This window comes from Falco rusticolus, chromosome 14 (genome assembly GCF_015220075.1).
Source record: "Falco rusticolus isolate bFalRus1 chromosome 14, bFalRus1.pri, whole genome shotgun sequence".
Classification (NCBI taxonomy): domain Eukaryota; kingdom Metazoa; phylum Chordata; class Aves; order Falconiformes; family Falconidae; genus Falco; species Falco rusticolus.
The window spans coordinates 14927570-14950077 of record NC_051200.1 but is presented as its reverse complement, the minus strand read 5'-3'; the positions used below and the strand labels follow the sequence as shown (position 1 = coordinate 14950077).

General features: G+C 44.8%; 1 protein-coding gene across 1 annotated transcript in view; it reads left to right on the top strand.

The window, feature by feature from the left end:
* GPC4 (glypican 4) overlaps nucleotides 1–17745 on the top strand; it is a 70059-nt gene extending 52314 nt beyond the window's left edge. The window contains exons 4-9 of the mRNA XM_037408228.1: nucleotides 4574–4739; nucleotides 10538–10668; nucleotides 10872–11018; nucleotides 11434–11570; nucleotides 13777–13952; nucleotides 14915–17745. Of these exons, the coding sequence (XP_037264125.1) occupies nucleotides 4574–4739; nucleotides 10538–10668; nucleotides 10872–11018; nucleotides 11434–11570; nucleotides 13777–13952; nucleotides 14915–15123 (966 nt within the window). The 3' untranslated portion in view covers nucleotides 15124–17745. The remainder of the gene's footprint in view (nucleotides 1–4573; nucleotides 4740–10537; nucleotides 10669–10871; nucleotides 11019–11433; nucleotides 11571–13776; nucleotides 13953–14914) is intronic.
* The last annotated feature ends 4763 nt before the right edge of the window (nucleotides 17746–22508 follow it).

The following is a 22508-nucleotide window of genomic DNA, read 5'->3' as shown; positions in this document are numbered from 1 at the left end:
TGGACTGGCACGGGCCAGGATGATGCTCTTGCACAACACTGAGGGAAGGAAAAAGTGATACAAGTAAGGCTGTGTTGGTCCCAAAAATCGGTGACACTTCACTTGTCTAAATTGGCTGCTCACCTGGAACATCCCACAGTCCTTCAGTCAGCTTTGGAATTACTTTAAGTCATGAAATCATCTTTCCATGTCACTGGGAAGTTACTCCTTCAGTATTCCTTATGCAGTATTGCATATATACGCCCTAATGCATTTTTTTCTCCAAAGAAAACACAGTATAAATCAAAAGTAATTTTACTGCATTTACTTTCAAATTGTTGGATTTTTATGTTTTCTGGTGGCTGTGCTGCTGGCATGGCAACACTGTTGTTGCGCAAGCTTGGAAAATAAGAAAGCCTGAGTTATCAGTGTTATTATAAATAGTTATTAAAGCTGACAGGATTTTAAATATTGTTATTAACATTCTTAATGTTAACTTGAGGGTAGAGTGAGAGAATAGAATGTGGCTCTGGCTGTCTGGCAGCTGGTGGGAGCTCCCCGCAGGACCATCCATGGCTGGAGCTCTGTCATCCTTCATCCTTCCTCAGCTATTCCTTGCCTTTGGAAAGAGGGGGAAAAGAAGCTGGTTGCTTCTTTGAGTTTTTATCTGCTTGCACAGATTGGTTTATCTTGAGTTTTGGTGGCTTTGTGGTAGGCTGTTAACAAGGCGTTTCACTTGATAGGTGTGTACTTCAGTGGTGTAGTTTCTACCAGATGTATGCATCCAGATGTAATTGCCAACAAGCTGGAAAAGGCTAAGGATGTAAGGCAGTTTCCCTTATGTGAAAATGAAGCAGGATGGGTATGACAAGGTACCAACTAAAACTAGATTTTATTATACCAAGAGCATGTCTTTTTTACAAGAACGTGATTGTACCTTCAACAGTCAATGGAATTTGGGGGGCTATTTCAACAAACGTGATATGAAGCATTTGAATTAAGCCCAGAATTGTTTGCTTTTCACTTAATTTTTGTGAATTGTGTGTGAATCTGTATTTTTAAGGAGCAAGTTCAATACGAATGTGAAGATTGGTGCCAAAACACATCTGTTAGCAGCTTTTAATCTTCACGTTTGACAAAGCATATAGATACGGACAAATTGTAATTTACATGATGAAACCACAGGGTGATGGATTGCTGCAGTGGTGTGGAACGCCACGGAAAGGAAATAAATTTCACAAGATAAAAGGAAGGGGTTGGAGTGCATTTACTTCTATTAGAAGTTTTTACAGGGTATGAGCACTATAGCGTAGTACTACCTGGGCTCAAATCTACTAGAGTAAATCCTCTTCAGCAAATAAAGCTTTCTGCTTTATTAGAAAGGAGATTATTTGGTTTTGAGGGTCATTCTAGAGTAGAGTTTGAATGAACTTGGATTGCTTTCCAAGATAAACACAACCCCAGAACAAAGCATATCTGGGTTTACGGTTACATACAATGGTGTTTTAAGAGCTTGCACCTGGCGTGGCAGAGTGAACATTAAAAGCTTGTGAAGAATTGCCAGTGCAACATATGGCACATCCCACTGACAGATCCAGAGTTGGTCTGGACTGGGTATGGGCCCCTTGCCAGGGGTTAAGGTTCTCATTGCTGCGATACACAGCAGTTAAGCATTTATCACTGTTGTAATGAGGTGTAATTGCTCATAATCTTCCACGAAACTCTCTTGGAGGTGATCTGTGTTTGTGCCTTCCTGTTGCTTTCTGACACCATAAAATGTCAGATCTGGACTGATGAATTTCCCCTCTTTGTCTTCCTCTTCACCTGCAACTATATTGCAAACTAACATCATCTCTGTGGGTTACGTCCATTGCTAGTTAGGGCTCGGTTTGGCAGTTGCTGCAGGCTGGGGTTTGTCTTTTCTTTGTCCCCTTTGCCATCACCCTGTGCTCAGCTCTGTAGGGCTCAGAGCTGCAAACCTATGCAGGCAAGGAAGCAAAACCCCCTTTGCTTTTAAAATCATCCTGGGTCTTTGTTCAAAGGACCTAATCCGACTGACCATCCCAAGTTGTCTGCCGTGGAACGTGGGAAAGCGGCTTCAGTTTCCTATGCATCTGCTGGGATTCATAAAGATCAACCCCTATGAAATATCAAAGCCAGGGGATGCTGCAGGATTGCAGTCGCAAGCGGGGAACCTAAGATGGGAAGCTGCCTCCTGGGTCACTGCTGGGCAGGTGATTTTGTGCAACACGCTGCCATGCAATCCCGTGCCATGCATGATGGGGCTGGGAAGTATCCTGCTCCTTGTCCCACTTCAAACTGCTCTAGTACCTGGCTGGTGCTGTCAGCATTTTCATAATTTTCTTCCTGAGGAGGATGCAGAGCACTTCTTTGAGGGCCAGTAGTGCTAGGATAGCCAGGATTTACTGATAAGCCTCAGGACTAGGCGTGGAGGTCCTGGCATCTACCACCAAATGACATAAAGGGATGTTTATCAGAGAAACTGCTAAACTGGGGCATCCTTCAGAGCTCTGTCTCTGGGTGCGAGATGTTATTTAGTTCTTCCCCCCCCCCCCCCCCCGCGCGCGCAACTTTTTGTTATGCAAGGACTGCGCCATCTGGATGGCAGATGATACCTTTACATTTGTCTGCTTTCAGTTTTCTAACTATAAATCATCTGATCTGGCTGGTTTCTGTTGCTTGAGTTCTTCCAGTGTTTGAACTAGCTCTGCTTTAAAGCCATGCTGCCCCAATAGAGAGCTTTCTGCTGGGGCTCCTGCTGCTTCTTCCAAATATAAATATATATATATATATATATGCACCCTGAAACGTCTGAATCTGATTCCCCCCACCCACAAACAGCTTTCTACATTGTCTCCTTTTGCTCAGCCAAACGGGCTCTTTGTGGACAAAAGAGGGGTAAAGCGATGTCTGAACAAACGTTGTTGGCCAGCCAAAATCCAACGCTGAGTTCCATCAACTGCAGAAAATTGTCTTGTCTTTCTAAGTTTCCTTGCCTACTGAAGAGAAACTGTGATCTTTCTGGAGTTGTCAGAAACACAACAGATTTTTATCTGTCATCTTTTTTCATAAGAAAAGAGGGTTTAAGAATCTGCTGATGATATAGCAAAGCCAGCCTGATTATGTAGTGGTGGTTTTGTTTTCTGGTTTGTTTCTGTTAAAATCTGTTGCCTCTTAGTTTCATGTGCTGCCAACTAGTTGATTGTGTTCAGTTTCTCCATAGCCCTTGTGCTGAGATGGGATTCACAATAGTAAGGTCCTCAGCGTACATGTGGTACCAGGTCTTCCTCGTGTATGTTCATTGCCATTCAGTCCTGTCACCCTTTTTGCCATGAGGTGTGGAGGCCATCCACATCTCCAGCCACTCGTACTGAATGACATAATGACTTCTTCCTCGGGGCTGTGTGTGTGTCTCCTTCAGCACGGTCTTGGATCATAACGTATTGAGAGCACTCGCCATAAACACCTTACAAGAAGTCTCAAGTGCATTGCTTAAAACACCAGAGACCACTTCTATTTTGTCCGTGTATCTCTGATCATATCTTAATTTTCCTTTTTCACGTGTGGCTAATTAACACTTAAACTTGCTCTTGAGGGAGCTTCTCTGTTCAGTGCTTTAGGTGGACCCACCATGTGGTCGGTGCTAGTATGTGATGCTGGAGTGAATGCTCCTCAGACCGGCTGGGTGGAAATGGTTTCAATGAATGTTTTGAAGCTGGGCCAGAGAGTGAATCAAACATGAATGACCATGAGTCACTTTGGAAAATAGCCCTGTCAAGGGCTCGGGGTGTGGGGGGGGTGACGTGCCTGCTGCAGATAGCTCTGCTTGCTTGCGCGCCCAGCAGTTGCACATTGGCTTTGAGGGTCCTCCCAGCTTGTCCCCAGCAGTGGGGCTGTGGCTGCCACCTCCTTCAGGTGTGGGGAACAGTGTTATTTAGTATGATGAGTGCTGAGTATAAATGAACCTGGGTATCTGTCATGTAAATGCTGTGTTGCAGGAGTTGAATAGAAGATAAAGGAGCCAGTCTCTGCCGGAGAGCCCTGCTGTGCAATTGTCTGGGAAGAGCTGAGCCGGGGCTCCGCAGAGGAGGAGGGCATGCTCATGGCGGGTTTGGCGCAGGGATAGCGGCACACATCTCATCTCATCCGTTTTTTCCCAAGAAATCCTGGCATCGTTGTCTTCAGTGTGTGTTTGCAGCAGAGCTTGGGTAGTGCAGCCTTGCAGTTATGCCTTTTGGCTTGGTTTCTTTTTACTGCCTTCCCTGAGCTCGAGTGCTGCGTGTTCCCTCAGGGCTCCTGTCCTTGCAGCCCAAATACGCAAGGTGTATTGCAGTGCAGATAATGTTTTGCAGAGATGGGGACTGTCTGTGCCCCCTGGAGTGGCATGTATACCCAGGAGGTGAGCCAGGCTTCTTCATCTGCTCCTCGGATCCCTGGATCACATAAGTGGGGAGCTCTGTTGCATCTCCTCTGCACAGCTCTGTCCCCACCCACCCTGGGGTAAATACGTGAAGTTTTTTGCTTCAGTGACAGAGGGCTAATTTTCTTCTTTCTCTTTTTTCCCCTTTTAAAGGTGAACCCCACACCGCAGGGTACGCGAGCACTGCTGAAAATGATGTACTGCCCACATTGCCGAGGTCTGGTATCGGTGAAGCCTTGTTACAACTACTGCTTTAACGTCATGAGAGGCTGCTTGGCCAACCAAGGGGACTTGGATGCCGAGTGGAATATCTTTATGGGTAAGGCAACAGGGGTTAAAACTGCATGAGTATATATTGATACTGCGTCCCTCACCTGAACAGTTTTTGTGAGTGGCTGTGCTGAGCTGTAGCAGGTTTTTGATGGGTATGTTTTACTTCCACATCTCTGTATACAGCACACCTTTTGCTGTTCATGTTAGTTTCTAAATGAATAAGACTTCTGTCGTGCTTGTGACCTCTGCTGCAGCGAGCTTTAGGAGGGTGGAGGTGCAGTGTGCTTGTAGGCTTGGGGTGTCTCCTCTTGCTGGACCAAACATGTATGCAAATGTTTTTTCCATACTACTCATTATACATCGTTGTCACCATACAGCTGTCCTTCCTTGAAGCCAGTTTTTTTGCTCAGCAGCCTGGGAGTCTCCTTGCCAGCCGTGGTGACCTTTGGGAAAAGCTGTAGGCCTCTATTTTACATTCAAAAATTGAATGGGACATGTGTCTGAATCTGTTCTTAAACAGCTCATTTGGTGCTTGGCCACCGTTGTTTTGAGATGTTGGTAGGCCTTACGTGGTGCTCTGCAAGTGTTTTCACCATCCTGTTCCTCCTGTTTGTTTTGTCTCTTATCTGCTCATGAACATTGTTATTTGATACATGAAATTTAGACTGAGATGTTAAATTCTACCTTGGGTCAAGGCTCAGCAGAATTGGTGATGCATCATGTTTTGGGGGCACAGGCAATAGGCAATGTTTAATGTTTTCATTTGTGCTCCTTTTCCAGAAGGCTTGATTTATCTCTGAATGAGCATCCTTTGGGAGCAGTCATTTCACTCCAGTTGATGTGTGATGAAGTGCACATGTAAAGTATCTGCCGCTACTGACAAGGCTGCAGTACTCTTCCCATCCCACTCATGGAAGAAAAAGACTGTTAGAAAGAAAAGATTTCCCTTTACTAAGCCGTGAGATTAAAAAAAGGAAACTTGCTGGTAATTGGCATTTCAAGCTAGATTTAAATCTTAGAACTTGTTTTCTCATGTTTTGTGCACTGGCTTTTCACTTCGTTGCCCATGCCGACTGGATGTGTGCAGGGTATTATTTTCAGAAGGCATTTTTTTGCCTGTGTATTCCATATAGGGAGTTAAATGTGACATTAAATTTGGTTTCCAAGTCATTCTCTGGGAGGCTGACACCCCTCACCCCCCCCATTCCTCCCAGCCGTCTTTCTCATGAGAATATTAAGTATTTCAGCTACAATTGTTGCTGAAATAGCTCAAAGCCAGGAGACTTGCAAACATCTAGTCCAAGTAGAAAAGAGGAATCCCATGAAAGGGAAGGGCATAATGCCAGAAAACAGACAAAAGCACAAGCAGCTAATTGCTGTAGGTGGTATGCAGCTAAAAACGAACCTCAGGGGAAGCTGGCGAGCCCTGTCACACGAGACTGATCAGGGACTGCATACAATAATTAAGATTATTAAACAAGACAAAATAAATAAATGTGATTCTAGGTTGGAAGCAAAGCTTTCTTCTTGCAGTGCTTCCTCCCCAAGGGGCTTCTTGCTTGCTCATTACTTAAGTATGGTATTAAGCATTGTTACATTTATTGGCAGTATTTACTTGGTTCTTGCGCTCTGGGTTGATTCGTGCAGTGGAGTGTGTATACTGAAAACTTCAGTTGTGCTTTTTTAGATGGTTTAATACCTGAACAGGTGCTGGTTATGTTCCAGATTTTGGTTTCTATTGCAATTTGCCACTTGAGGCAAATTAAATTAAATAGATCTGGTGTTTGGGGCAGGGCATGTGTCACAAATACAACCTGCATGTGTGTACAAAGGTTTAAATAAATAAATAAACAAACAAACAAAATAAAAAAATCCTACACACACACACACACCCCCCCCATAAAAATCAGCCCACCTGCATGGGGTCAATGCTGTTTTGCATTGTGGGTTTAAATTATGTCAAAACTTAAGTTTTATGTTATGACAATTACTTATTACATGTGAAAACCAGATTTTGAACCTAGCAAAATAATTTAAAGATAGGTAAATGGGAGAACTTGCAACAAATGTTGCAAGTATATATGAATTTGGGTGCATGTGCATATGAAATATACATGTGCATGTGTTAATGGGTCTATATATAAGTCAGTTATGTAAAGCATTTCCAAACTGGGATGTAAAGTTTGTCAGGTTTTCAAGACAAGACTTTATACTTCCTTACTTCTGCAAAGTACCTTTTAAAGTTGTGGTATATGAAATAATGACTGAATTACCCTCTTTTCTTCCATTCAACTATCTGAATTATTTCACCCTCTATTCCTGGCACAATTGTACACCAATTAGACTTTGTTTCAAACAAGCTCTTTGGGGGGAGTTAGAGCTTTCCTGAATGAACAGTGTTAATCTCCAGTGCCTTTTCATAATTCCTGCCCCCCCTTCCAAAGGTTCACTCTGCTCAGAGATGTCAAATTTAGGTTCCATACACATATCTGGAGTACTACTTTGTGTGCAAAGAATTTTTTTCCCCTTAAGAAAAAAAAAAAAGAAGAAAAGATTGTTGTTGATGAATGGTCAAGGTCTTCCCCCTCTTTCCCTCCCCTTTTAAATCAGATCTTGGGGTTAAGACTGAAAACTGCCTTTTGTTCTTCAAGTCAGACAGTGAGGCTGAAGATGTGGGTTTCTGATTATTGGTGGCACAATGCGAAAGAATTGCTTTCCTTCATGAGAGTGAGGTGCTTTGTCGCCAAGGATTGTCTCAATGCCAGTAGCAAGGACAAATGTATGCAGGAGGAAAAGGGTCTTTAAGTGATGGCCTATATGGTGTGGGTTGGGGTTCCCCCCCCACCCTACCCCACCCCCCGCCAAATCCACTTCTGTCTCCCCATCACAGGGAGGAGAGACAGTCTTTGTCGTGCTGTGTATTTGTAATAAGTGCCCAGGGTACATTTTTCACTCTGCCAGACTTTTTTTTGGTGACGCAGATCTGAGCCGCCTCACCGTGGTTTATAAATATCAATTATTTTGCACCACAGCTGGGGCAAAATAATTGATATTTATAATCAGCTTGTCTCTCCCAGAAGTGGGAAGTCTTTTTGGGAGATGAATTGTACTGAAGCTTCATTTCTGGTGTCAGTGCAGCGTGCCTCCCCTCTCGACGCGCAGTGATGCTAGCGTTATCTTGAACCCCAGCCAACCTTATTAATGTCAAACGTGGCTGCCAGAGGGAATCGCTGCTCACCACGACTGCTGGTGGGGACACCAGCCAGCTCCTGGTGGGAGGTAAAAGTTTTTGCAGGATGTTTCCAAAATCAAAATTGTGGATGAGGTAGAGCCACCCCACCCCCCCCTCCCTTCTAAATTTTAATAAAAGTTTATTTCGTTTAGTGCTCCTTGCCAGTATCAATCCCAGCTCCTGAAGAGCTCCAGTTGAATATATTTTCCAAGGGCAATTATTACTTTCCTTATCTTTTCTCGCCAGCTTTGGCAGCTCTGCTGGAGGCCGAATGCATTTTCTCTATCGGCAGTCAAAGCGGAGGCTGCATTCCTGGGCTGTGATACATGTAACGCCATGGCACCCCTGCTAACAAAGGACCCAATTCGCTCTACATTCCCATGGTCTTGTGGATGGCCTGCCCGGCTCAAAGTTTACAAAGACGCCAAACAGCCAGAAGAATTGGGGTTTATGTTTCCTTTCAGTCTTTCACAAACACTTTATTGATCTGCGGCCTTTCCTGGCCACTCAGAGAATTAAGTAGTTACAAAATGGAATGATTTTTTTTTTAAACTATGCATTTTGTGTGTTTTATTATCTGTCTATTCATAATATTTTTATTTGAAATGAGCGGCTTCCTGCAAACTGCACTGGGATGTTCTTTATGCACGTGAAAAACCCCAAAAGCTTTGACAATGATGAACACATTTAAGTTGTGCTCCACTTGTTTACAAAAGTCTCCATTTGGTAGCACATCAAAAGCATTTTTCTCCCCTCCGGCACAATGGTATATTCATGCTAGCGGTCATTACTCAGAGATTTGAAGCATCACTTTATTGGAGCCCACCACAATACAGTCTAAGACTCTTTGTTTCATTTGTTATTACCTTCTTCTTTTCCTTTTTTTTTTTTTTTTTTTTTTTTTTTTAAATGTGTTTAGTTCAGACCTACGGCTAAATTCCAGCCATGCCCTGCAACAGCTCCATCATTGATGCTGGTGGTGTGTGCTTGCGGGGCGAGTGGCTTTCCTGGGGGCTCCAGCTCCTCCCAGGGTTCACTCCTTAAACACCACCAGCACCTTAGTGGAGCTCTGTGAGTCCTAGCTGACACGGTTTTTAGGATGGATTGATCAACTGATAGACCGTTAACTAACACCCAGCAAATCTCTAGGATACTGAGTTGTCTTGAAAAAAATGGATTTACAGGGTAGGAAAGCACCTGCAGTTTAAGTGGGGGTTTTGGTGTAGGGCGATTTTTTTATTATTTTTATTACTATTTATTAATGTTACAATAATAATTTAAGTACAAGTAGATTAGTTATATAGTTGTCGTCAGCTTGTGGATTTTTTTAGTGTAGTTTAACATGACTTGGGTGCTCAGGCAGAGGTATTACTAAATTGTTCAGTATGTGGGATATCTTTATAGGGCTTTAACAGGTTAACTGGAGCCCACAGAAGTTCTCTGCTTGTTGGAAGTACCTTCTTGTGCTTAGGAGAAAGGTGAATGTCATGAGAAACACTTTTCATGAGATATTAATAGACTGACTGTGAAATGCCCATTTCTCCTTCTCGGAAGGGAACAAGCCTATTTTGGGAGTGGGGAGGAGCTCTTCGGGAGACTATTTTACCTCTGGGCCAGTGGGGCCCTTGTGCCCTGGCCTTCCATGTCACAAGGCTAGGAAAAAAACACAACTGGGAAATCAGTTTATGGCAGAGTGTCATGAAGTGACGCAGAAGAGGAGGCCATCAAACGGAGTGCTTTTGGGTTGAGGGACCACAGTGAAAACTAAATAAAGGTTGTGATGGGTGAGAAGAGACAAGTGCTGAGCACCAGGTGTGTACCTGGAGGCACCTTCTAGGGGAGAACCAGAGAGAAGGCTTAAATTCAATGCAGGGTGAAGGCCTTTGTGCCAATAATAACTTCTCAGAAGAAGTGCTGGATGTTCAGTAGCTGCTGTGTTTAATGATGTATTTGGTGAAGATGTGCATGTCTGCACAGGAGGAGTGACCCCATGTCGGCTGAGGGACTTTTCCATCTCCCCTTGCCTGGAAATGTGCCAAATAGTAGTGCACAGCGTTTACCCTGGTCTCATGCAGTCTCCCTTGTGCAGATTGTCCATGTAATGGCAGAAGGTGCGACCCCTTGGCTTCCCAATGCACGACAAAGCCTGTAGCCTTCCGTAAGGGAGAGATGGTAGCAGTGATCATCTTGTGGCCCTTTTGCATTGGTGTCTTGTATTCAGGACCAGCCTGAGGAAGCCAGTGGATTTGAAAGCAGTCTTGAAAAACAAATGACACAAGGCAACTTTTAATAAACAGGCACGGAGAGGAGAGTGTTAGTAATGCTCGTTCTAATGGGAGGAGCTGATTACAGGCTGCCTGCTGGCAGGCTGCGATGGCTCTCCCTCATTTAATGTAGTGTTTGATGTATATGAGCCCATGGCTCGATGCTGGCAGCCTGTACGTGCCTGGTGAAGCTGTAGGCTCTGGGAACAGCAAAATGTTTCCTGGAGATGTGTGCTGGTCAGAAGCGGTGTTGCAGTGGGTAATGGCTGTGTGCTCAATCTGTTATCCTTGTTACTGTTACTCCTGAAGCGCCACCATTAAAAGCCTTTGTTTCTTTCTTTGTGTTAGATTCGATGCTGCTGGTAGCAGAGAGGCTAGAGGGTCCTTTCAATATCGAGTCCGTCATGGACCCCATTGATGTGAAAATTTCAGATGCGATCATGAACATGCAGGAGAACAGCATGCAGGTGTCTCAGAAGGTAAAAGGGCCAAGAAGACACTGAGGCTTTATTTATCCAACGTGTTTTGTTTTCACACTCTTGTCAATGTTTTTTCTTTGATGCTTTTTCAAGTAGGTATATAAAGCTGACGTATTATTTTGGGCAGGGACTGGGTTGGAGCCTGGAGAAGGGAGGCTCTTGTGACCTCCCATTTCATAAAACCCTTTCCTCCTCTTGTGTAGGTTTTCCAAGGATGTGGCCAGCCAAAAACGCTTGCCCAGGGCCGGACTGCTCGCTCTGTCTCTGAAAGCGGTTTCAGCGCTCGTTTCAGACCCTACAACCCGGAGGAGCGGCCAACTACAGCGGCCGGCACGAGCTTGGACCGACTGGTGAGTGCCTGATCCTGCTAGTGCTGCACAGGCGCTTTGCACCCATGTGCCATAGCATATAATTTTCCATTTGTAATTTATAGGGTTTCTTAATATTCCTTGGCTGTCTTAAACTCTCTGAGGGGTGTAATCTGCCCATGGCTCTAGACATGAATTACCTCAACACTTCTATGTTAGAAAAGTGCCTGTGTTTAAGGCTTGGCTTATGAGTAATATGTGTGTGAGGAGCCATGTTTAATTTTGTATTAAAAAAGTAAATCAACCATCAAAACACGCAGCCTGAAGATCTGGCCTATACACATCTGTTGTGATAAAAAATACCTTTCCAGCTTCACTTTTAATGACTGGTATTCTGGATTATGTGCCGTGTTTCTTTTTTTGTTTGGTTTTTTTTTTTGTTTGTTTTACTTAATAGGTTACTGATGTGAAAGAGAAGTTGAAGCAAGCCAAAAAATTTTGGTCATCTCTCCCTGGCAACATTTGCAATGATGAAAAGATGTCTGTAGGCACAGTCAATGAGAACGAGTGCTGGAATGGGAGCGCCAAGAGCAGGTTTGGCGAAGTTTGGCCACCCCCAGTTAACTCTTTCCCCCTCACCCCAGCCTTTCCTGGCCCACTGGCCCCTCTCCCCAAGTGTTCTTCTCCTACAGGAGTGATCCCAGCTCCCCCAAGACAGGTTGCTGCTATTACCCCTTTGTTTTTTGTAGGTGGGAGAGCTTGAACACAAAGCTAAAGGGTTGTTCAAACTCTGCGTAGTGGTTTGTTTTAAAGGAGGGAACTGAGACTAGATATGCAGATATGGCATCTCTCCTTGGATTTAAACCTCTTACTGGTTGCTTACGGGTTTTTGGAGGCAATTTGTACAAAATCTTGTATCATGGGCACAGGGTAGGGATGATTGTGGTGTCTGACAGAGCTGTGGCCCCAGTGCCCCCAGCTGGTGTTTCTATCAGAAGCTGTTGCTGGGCTCCCTGTTGAGCAAGAGCAGGGGAGATGGAGGCTGGTGAAAGGTCCTCTTCTCCACTGCTGAGGTCAGTGACACAAGGGGGCCCGTGGTTTTCTTGCATGCTTTTTGTGGAAAAATACTTACAAAGCTTTTTTTCCCCCTCTTTTCTTTCTTGTGAGGAAGAAATTGCCAACATATGAATAAGCCAAAGGTTTTCTGTCATATTGTTTGTGTAACTAACCTTTGTTTTGGAAATAGAAGTTTCTTTTTTTTGTTTGCTTACTAAGGAAATAAGCAAAATCGAAGATGTTCCATTAAGAAAAAAAAAAACAAAAAACAACCAAGACAGTCTACCAGGGTTTTCAGCAGTTTTTCTAAGTAATAGTAGTTTTTACCTTTGTTATTTTTGGGGCACAGGGCAAAGCCGTACTGCATAAATTTTGTGCTGTTTTGTGTGCGCGCCTTTAACTTCGTCTCACTTGGCCGGGGTGATGGTTTAGGTGTCTCTGACAAGAAATGACTCAGTCCTCTTCAGGTTTTGTTTATCAGCAGCACGTACAGGGCTTTCCACAGCAGATTTCCCCAGTGCGCACAGGGGCCAGCACCAGTAAGGAGGGGAGATGGAGACTCTGCAGCACTGGGCAAGGAGACAAAGGGGAGGCTGGATATCTTATATTTTGCTTTGTTGTTAGTATTTTCTCTGTGGCTCCAATAAGCTAAAAGTTCAGTGGTTTCTCTGACTTCTTTGAAACATATAATATTGATCACAAATAGTAACAAAACCAATAATAATAATAAAGCCTTCCATATATAGGACAGGATTTGAGCATGCCCTTCATATGTATGCTTATATCTCGCTGCCTGGTCTCAAGGGTCAGTAGGTTGTGCTAAAGGCTTTTTTCTTGTGATACTGACATTGGCATCATAACTAAGAAAAGCAATGCTTTCTTCAGTTAAACAATGATTTTTATTTTTTTTTTGCTTGTCAAGTCAGGTAATTGGAGGAGAGAAAAAATTGTTATATCCCTGCTCTGTAAGGTGATACTCCAAATACCTGTTTCAGGAGATGTATTCTGTTGGGGTTTGTTGCTCAGTCTCTTTTAAACCCAGAGGCTGTATGTGTATTCAATTCTGAGCATGCACACCTCCTCAGGCTGAGCAGCTCGTCTCTTCTCTGCTTCAATGCATGGGGTTATGTTATCTCATCTTCAACATCACAGATGTTTCTCCTGCTGGGGTTATTAGGGAAATTGCATCTCATGTCTGCGTGGTGGGAAGTACACATTTAATACCCCAGCTTGATGGTTAAGGTGCATTATGCAAAGCCAGAATGACACTCTTGGCTCCAACAGTTACTATAGGTTTCTCTGGGATAACTATGGCCCCAAAGGTTGTTTTCCTGGAAGTGTCATCTAACTGGGCATCGAGGCACCTAGGCATCTCAGCAGCTTGTTTTTCTCTGTTGCCTGCAGTGAGCTGATTTATGCCGTTGTAAGCTATTATTACTATAAGCCCTAGACATTCCTTCACTTTTCAGGTTGGGGAGAAAATCCTTACCCTGTGCCGCAAAGGCAGGGGAATGTGAAAACAATGTTTAATTCCACATGCTGCTCAGATTGCAGGGAGGGGAGATGGGGTAAGAAGCTGGAGAAGGGCTCCATGAGGGTTATTATGTGGGAAGATCGTGTTGGGCTCAGAGTATCTCCCAGGTTGGAACAAAGGTGGCATCACCAAGTTCCCACACTGTTGCCCATCGGTGTGGGACCCTGCCAAGCTGCAGCTCTGGTACCAGCAGGAGTGGTTTCTTTTCAGGTATGACTTTGCGGTGACTGGGAACGGCCTAGCAAGTCAAGTGAATAACCCGGAGGTAGAAGTTGATATTACCAAACCAGACATGGTGATTCGCCGGCAAATCATGGCTCTGCGGGTGATGACCAACAAGCTGAAGAATGCGTACAGTGGGAACGATGTCGACTTCATTGACATAAGTATGTGTGCTCCTGTTTGCCTTTTTCTTTAATTGCATTTCATGCTAACACAAGAGTAGCTGGTTAAGCTTCAGCTGTGGGTAAAGCATGTTGGTAAAGAGGGTGGGAAACAGCATCTCCAACAGGCTGTGTGAGGAGGCTTGTTTCCATTGAATCATAGAATGATTAGGGTTGGAAAGGACCTTTAATGATCATCTAGCCCAACCCCTGCAATAAGCAGGGACGTCTTCGGCTAGATCAGGTTGCTCAGAGCCCCATCCAGGCTGACTTTGAATGTTTCCAGGGATGGGGCATCTACCACCTCTTTGGGCAACCTCTTCCAGCGTTTCACCGCTCTCACGCTAAAGAATTTCTTCTTTATATCTAGCCTGAATCTACCCTCTTCTAGTTTAAACCCATTACCCCTTATACCTATCGCTACAAACCCTACTAAAAAGCCTGTCCCCATCTTTCTTATAAGTCTCCTTTAAGTACTGAAAGACTGCAATAAGGTTTCCCTGGAGCCTTGTCTTCTCCAGGCTGAACAATCCCAAATCTCTTAGCTTGTCCTGATAGGAGAGGTGATCCAGCCCGCTGACCATTTTCCTCGCCCTCCTCTGGACTTGCTCCAACAGGTCCGTGTCTTTCCCGTACTGAGGACTCCGGAGCTGGAGGCAGTGCTTAGCTGGGGTCTCACCAGTGCAGAGGGGCAGAACCACCTCCCTCACCTTGCTGGCCATGGTTCTTTTTGGGAGCCCAGGCTCTGGTTGGCTTTCTGGGCCATGAGCACACGTTGCCAGCTCACGGATGGGTGCGATGGACGGCACGCCGAAGCCACATTAACCAGAGGACCTGGGCTTCTGTTGCGTAAATGTTGAAACATCCATGCGCTTGCTTTCCTCGCTGCCCCCGCTGCCTTCTGCGAGCGAAGCTTGGTGCTGCAGGTGGCAGAGGAGGACAGTGCGTGTGTTTGTCTCCCACAGGTGAGGAGAGCAGCGGGGAGGAGAGCGGCAGTGGCTGCGAGCTCCAGCAGTGCTCCTCAGAGTTCGAATTCAATGCCACCGAAGTCACTGGGAACTCCAACAAGAGTGATAAGAACGTGAACACTTCTGCCGCTACCAGGAGCGGTTTATCACAAGCAGCCTTGCTCCTTAGCATTTTGTTCTTGGCCATGCAAAGACAATGGAGATAATTGTGCAGCGTAGGTGGGGGGGGGGGAAAGACTTTTAATTATCAAAGTTAGAAGGCACCTGCTTTCACTTTTATACCATCTAGGGACATTGCTTTTTAAGTTAATGGACAACAGTGTACAGTTTTTACTACGTTGCCACTGGTTTTAAGATACTGATGTATTTTTTTTTTTTCCCTTGCTATTCTGGGAATAACAGGAATGGACGGGGGCTACCAGTCTGTCCCGTTCACCAAGAATCCATATTAGAGGTGGATAACAAAAATGTATATACAAGCCTGTAGTTAGCTCTGCATTTGTGTCTTTATGACTTTTTTCTTTTCTTTTTTTTTCCTTTTTTTTTTTTTTTTTTTTTTTTTTTTTACTATATTTCTTATGAAAACAAAAAAAAAAAACCCAGGGTCTTCTTTTGGCCTGTAACAAGTATGTGTTTCTGAAATGAGAAATATCTGTACAGAAGCAGGTTTTATTTATCATGTTATCTTATGGGGGAAAAAAATAATTGCCCAACAAGCAGAAAACATGTTTCATGTAGTTAACTTCCCATTTATCCACATTATGTTAGTTGCCTTATCTGGAAAGAAGTGGAAGTAATTTGTCTTTATTACGTGGTGAAACAGAAGGTGAAGGCAGAGCTGGTCGGTGTGCCAAGTGCCCTGTTTGCATAGGGCGTTAATGCGAGGAGCAGGTTGTACTTTCTTTACAGGAGGTTTGGTTAAATTGGAAGAGTCTACAGAGAATTCCAGTTCCGCAGGCGCTAAGAAGAGCTGTCGTTTGTTCCCCGGGATCCTTGCAATTAGCTGTAACCTGTAGGTCAGTTCCCGACGTCCATCCCCCGTGGGAATAAGGCATTAAACTTGTTCGGTTGGAAGCAACGTGTCGTCTCGCAGATCCGAATGCCAACATGTGTCTTGTCTGCAAATTTGTTAAGATGAATGTTGGATTGATTTTTTAAAATTTGTTTGTTTTTAAGGAATACTCGGGCAAGGGGGAGGCGGGGGGGTGCCGAGTTTGTTCTTGCAAGAGTTCTGTTTTCTCTCTGATGGGGGGGCAAAAGGGAAGGAGCAGGCGGGCAGTGCCCCGCGGCACCGTTGCAGGCAGGTCGGAGTAGGAGCAGTCAGGAGCTGGCAGGGCTGAAGATGTCTCTTTTTCAGTGTATTTGGTCTCCTGGGAGCTGATGCCCAGCGACTGTAGCTTTTAGGCACTACCTGAGACACCTTCCTCTCTACCTGCGCTTTTGTAGTTGGAACAGTTTTGTGGTGAACAGCAACTCATTAATAAAAGAAATGTATATTTTTAAGAAAAGAGATTAAATAATTTTTAAAAAGAGTTTAGGGAAAACAAAGTCTTTGGAAAGACTCAAAATTATTCTGCATGTCTCCTCCTGCTTTAGGTAGCCTTTAGGTCTGGCTGGATACTGGGATCCAGCTGGGAGAGCAATCCAGAGAGAGAGGGTTTGCTGTATTCCACCCTTGTGTTGTAAGGATAATTTTCTATTTTTATATTGAAGCATTAATTACTTGTTAGCTCAGGGTCAGCGTTATATTCAACTTTTATTTTCACACCAAGTTTCTGCAAAGCTATAAAGACGGGAGTATTCTTGGCTGGTATAAACAATCCTGGAGGCTTAATTTTACTAGAAGTAGCCAGTTATTTATTAAAACATGATGTTAGTAGAGTTAGGGATATTCTGGCTAGATTATTTTTCTTTAGAAAATAAATCATGGAACCATAAAGTTGAAAAAGTTATAAATTTATGTGTGGGAAAAAATGGATTGTAAATAGCTAAGTTGCTTTGCAAGGAATTGGAAAATGTGCTGATACTTAGAAACTACCTCAGTTCTGAGGAATTTCCTTTCTAGCTTTGAGTGCTATTACATTTACTTGGTAGAAGTGAATCTGGTCTCCAATATGTAGCTGAAAGAGTTATCCCTATAGACCTTGTTAGATTGTTTTTAATTTAGAGGGTTGAACTACATCCAGCTGTTTTCTTTCAGCTAAGTTCCCTAACAAAGAGAATTTCTGAATTAAATATTGCTGATGGTTTCCATGACTTTTCCTGATTTGTTTGGTTTCATGGCATTTTCTGATTGCCCTTTAATTATTTAAATGGTTCTAGCCATTTGAATTTTAATCCTGAAATAAACAAACCTTAGATGCACTACCATTGTAAATATATCGCAGTAAGGTCTGACTGGATAACCCTTCTGGCTTATACCCAGCTGGCAGGCCGGCAAAGTTAAATGAGGAGAAAAAAAATAAAATTAAACTTCTTCAGAGCTCAGAGAGTGGTGGAACAAAAGCACTTGTGTTCAGAGGGGCTGACTTCTCCAACATCTCCCTTCTTGGCATAAGTGTTCATATGTAAGAAAGTTGCTTGTAAATTCTCCTGCTTTTGAGCGTTACTGCTCAGAAAAAAACGTTTTTGAATTTATATTTATCGTTTTACAGCTAATTATTATTCCTTAGTTTGGTACAAGCCACCAATGCAAAGACCTGTGGTGAGTTTTAAGTGTGTCCAGTTGACTTTGTTAATAGCACAACAATCCTCCGCTATATAAAGGACAGATTTGTCACCTGGGGCTACAGAAAACAAGAGTAAACATCAATGTAGGATGATCAAAAGTTGTGTTCCTGCTTTTATTTTGTGTTTGTGTGTGAAATCGGCTCTCTGACACGAGCTTGTAAACTGAACCATGCGAGTAGGGGCGAGGCATGCTGCTGACTTCGAGGAAGGCATGTGCTCCCTTGCTTCAAGTATGGTTTGTGTTTTTTTTTTTCACATAACCATTGCCGTTACAAGCATGATTTAAAGAAAAATTCCCATACATAGAATTGATAATTAAAATTAATGGAATTGGTAACGAGCTTCAAATGCAAAACGAGCCAGGAAGGTGGTGTTCTTGGCAGCATATGAGGTGCTGTCTCCCAAAGAGCTGGAATAAAAAAATACAGCCCTTGAAAGGACCTGCTTTAGCAGCTGTGTGCTGCGACAGCCTCGCAGGCAACGCTTGCACGGCGTGTGCAGGCTGCTCTGGGTTCCTCCGGCTGTGTCTGTGCTTCAGTGGAGGGGGAAAAGGAGAGCACATAATGGGACTCTTGTTCCGTGCTGTGGTGGCAATGTGGCCCTAAGTTGGGACACATGACCCTGGCAGCAAGAGGAGTCCCCCCGCAGCCCTGGGGCAGGGTCCTGCCCCTGCCCCCAGCTGAGCTTTTGTCCTCACGGGCAAGTTGGTGTATTAATTCTGGAAACTGCGACCTCTCAGTACATTGGTCGTTTCTTAGACCTGATGGTGCTGAAGTTTCCATCACCATCCTCTTAACTGCTTTAGCTGGACCTAAGACTTGCTGGACCTGGCAAGACCTCTGGCACGGTCCTGGCCGCTTTCATGGTAGCGTCTGGTGTTGGACATTTTAGAGCAAGGCACATAAAAAAATCTCTTCAGTCTGTTCGGATGTTTTTAATTATCACGTGTCCCACAGTAATTGCTGGCTCTGATTGTCACCCTCCACCCAAAGCCACCCTCTTCCCTCCTATGGAGCAGTGTCCCCCTGTGGTGGAGGTGGCAGCCAGATGAGTGACAGTCTGACCTGCTCCTGCGCACACCCTTCGCTTGCCAGCACAAACCCATGGCATTTCTTCTTGTCCCTGGGGAAGCCTGTGCCACTGGCATACCTCCACAGCCAGGAGCGGAGACACTGAGGTTCTGCCGGCACAGGCAGGCCCTGGAGCATCTCGGGGGACCCTGTGGACCAAGGATTGTGTGTGTGGAAGCTGGTGGGCATGGCTGCTAAAGGAAACCCAAGCCTGGATAAATCCATCTCGGACTACTGGAAGAAAACAACTTGCATGGTTTTTTAATATATATATTTTTTTAATGCCGGTGGCTTTATTTTTCCATGTAAGCCAGGCTGAGTATCTAGGAGAACTGCGGAGTGTCACTGCCTCAAGTCTCTGCCTGGTGTGGTGGCCAGTGGCCACCTGCCTACAGTGGTCCATAAGCCATCACTGCAGTGCCTGCAAGGCAGGCAGGAGGGTGGCCTGTCCTCTGCTGATTCTCTTCCTTGGGATGCTATCTAGGATTACTAGTAATTTAAAAATAAATTAAAAAAAAAAAATGTAGAAGGGGATGAAGATTAATGAAGGAACATTGCAATCCCCTTCCTGGCTGGTGGGATCTCTGTTGACCTGAGCTGCTACATGGGGGTGGGGGGGGGGCTCACAGCAGGGAGCCACCCCAGGAGGGTGAGCAGCCACCAGGTCAGCACTGCCCCTCCTGCCTGTGTCCCCTGGCTGGGGGGTTGCAGTCCCCATCCCAAACGGTGCTGTGCTTCGTGGCGTGTTCGTTGCGGTGGCTGTGATTTAACGGTTTGAGGTATCTGCAAGACACACGTTGGTTAGACGTTGTGCAACAGTGGTGTTTTTAGAACCACCTGAATGTGAACTAAGCCTAGTAATTTTTTTCATTTCTTGATAATGCTGTTTCAGGTATCACGTTTTCTGGGTTTGGTTTGCTTTGTTGTTTTTTTTTAATCCTCTGTTGTAGTTTGTTTGAGGGCTTGTGACTGTAAATTGCTTGGGAAGAGGCAGCTCTTCATGGGCTTGCTGTAATTCTGGGTCAAGTGTGCTTAAACTGCTGTAATTTGTATCTAATGGATTACATGGATTGAGAGCCCTTTTGTAACTACTGGAGCAAGGAGGGGCTCCCACCCTGAGAGGAGGGGATGGTAACCTGGGCATGGCCCTTTGTCCCTCTCCTCTGGGAGGAGGACCATCCTTTCCAGCCGGCCCTTGGGCTAGGCAGCCTGGTGAGAGCTGGGGACCCAGACAGGTGCAGAAGGGGTGGGTGGCCGTGGGGAAGAGGCTTTTGCTAAACCTGCTGAGTTTTGGGGAACGCTGATGGAGTGTCCTGATGTTGTGTTGCTTTCCTGATGTTTACTACCTGTGTGCTGTAGGCTGGGTGCCGGTGGGTAGCTGGTGGAGATGTTTTTCCTCCCTAAACCTGCTCTGCCTCATTTGCCTTTGCCCTTTTGGGCTCCTTCCAGCCTGCTCACTGTGACTTTGTCCTGTGTTTTCTTGCTGCCCTGGCTGCTTTTTCCCAAATCTTTGCTTTTTGTGGTGGACTCTTTTACGTGTGCCCCGTGTCCCAGCAGGAGCAGGGCAGGGATGTGTCTCCCCCGTGGACCTGGTGGTCTCCTCTGCAAGTAATCTCCATTTAACTCCCAACCAGAGGTTGCTGCAACCATTAAAACAGGAGTTTTCATTGAAAAAGCAGCTCTTAAAATTTACATTGGCAAATCTGCCTCAAGTTGTTAGCCATTTCAACAGCCAGGTGATGTCTCTGCTGCCCCAGCGGTCACATAGGAGCTGAGTGGGAGCAGCTTCATCCCCATCATAAAATTTGGGGTGCCCGTGCCCCTCTTCATGTATTGCGGCAATACAATTCCCCTATGTAGCTGTTCATCTTCCCAGTGTGTCCTGCTGCATTGTCTCCTACTACGTGTGTCATTAATTCATGTAATCTGGTGCAAATCAATATGCTAAACCCCTCATTAATTGGGTTACTGATTTATACTAATGAGACTTAAAATCTTGGAGAAGCTTGAGGGTATTTGTTTCTTCTCTGAAGGGCTGACAAGCTATTGTCAGCCCCACAATGGCTGGCCCTTGGCTGGGCTGGTAATTGCCTCATGGCTGTATTTGCATCGACATAATGGTGAGGATGTTAGCAGGAGTTAAGGCATCTCATCTTTTCCTCTGATTGGGAAAATTCAGGATTAGCAAGGTGGAATGTGTTTGCCAACGGTTGCTGGCAGCCCTGTTGTGCAGGGTGGCTGCTCTTTACCTGTAACGCAGCTCTGTTGGCGTTCCCATTATAAACCTGCTTTTCTTCAGAGCTCTATAAGCTCAGCCATAAAAATCAGGCCTGCCTGAAAACTTGGCACGTTGAGAATTGGCCAGGCTTTTATTTTTTCTGGTGGGAAGAACTGATGATTATTTTTAGAAGAAATTGTTTCGTCTGTGAAGTTTAATGGGTTGAATTGCTGTTTTGGCATTCACAAGCCTTCAAACCAGCTTTGTTGAAAACCCCATTTAGCATCATCAATAATACAGTAATGCTGAGGATCCCCAGGGACAGGCAACTAGAACAATAGCTGAAATCTTACATTTTTAAAGCTAATTGTTGTACATGTTCAGCCATTTCCCCCATGCCAGTACCACACACGCGCTTGCCGTCTTGTGCAAGCAGCAGATCTGAGGACGGTTCAGTCCACAGGAGGCATTTCGCTGACGTTAACAGGGGGTGCATCTGCATTTGCAGGGACTCTGATGGATGCAAGGTCACAGTTACGTATCAACTGGGGTGCTGCAGTACGAAAACTATTCTGGTTTAACCAAGAGCTTTTTTGGGGGGCTTTTTGTTTGTGTGGTTTTTTTGTTGTTTTTTTTTTTTTTTTTTATGGCTGCCTTTGTTCACATCCCCATAACAGGATGTGTTTGTATCAAAGCTGCGATGTGCCATCCTAAATAACTATGCCTGTATGACAGGGCTCTGGAGGCAGCTTTCAATGCATTTGTCTTCACACCACCCCTCTGATTTTGGGTGAGCAGCCACCCTGCCCTATTTGCAGGTGAGAAGCTGGGCACCTTGATAAACGTGTGGGGTAGCGGAGCGAGAGACGTGGCTCTCACCTGAACAGTCCTAAATGACTTTGTTGTTTGCTCTGAATCTCTCACGCTGCTTTCATGAGGATGCTTCTGGTAAAATGCCTTGGAGAATGAGGTGAGGCGCTGACTTCTGAGAGAATGGTGCTGCTGTGTCTTGGGGCAAGTGGGAACTTTGGCTGGTGTGCCATGGCTTTGCTACTTTGGCTTCTTGCATAGGAAAAAAAATTTCCAAATTTGGAAAACAAAATTAAAATACATAACCGCTGCTTATTCATTATTAGTTCCTTTGCTTGGTTGTGCATTCAGAAGCACTTTAGTATCGAATAAGAATTTGTTGCTACAAAGTAGTGGTGGGATTTTCAGGTTTGAGCAGGAACAGTTGGGAATCGGTGCTCACGTGGGAGAGAGAGGGCTCTTGGCTAGCCAGAGGCCAGGAGAGTCAGCATTACAAAGAAGCCGTTGTCTTTGACAGAGGTCTTCCGGAGCCTCGTTGTCTGAAAATAATTAGCTAAATAAATTAGGTATGTTCTATTCCTTGTGTGTTCCGTACTAAGTAATTCTGACGTTTGGCTTCCTAGCGAAAGGGGTAATGTATATACGGCAGATAGCTCAGCTGGTCTTTTGTCAGCCGCCCCCACGACAGCTCTGCTCGCTGCTGCCTGCACCCAGGGAGGAGTTTGCACAGATTATAACAGAAGGAGAAGCTGTTGGGGAGCCT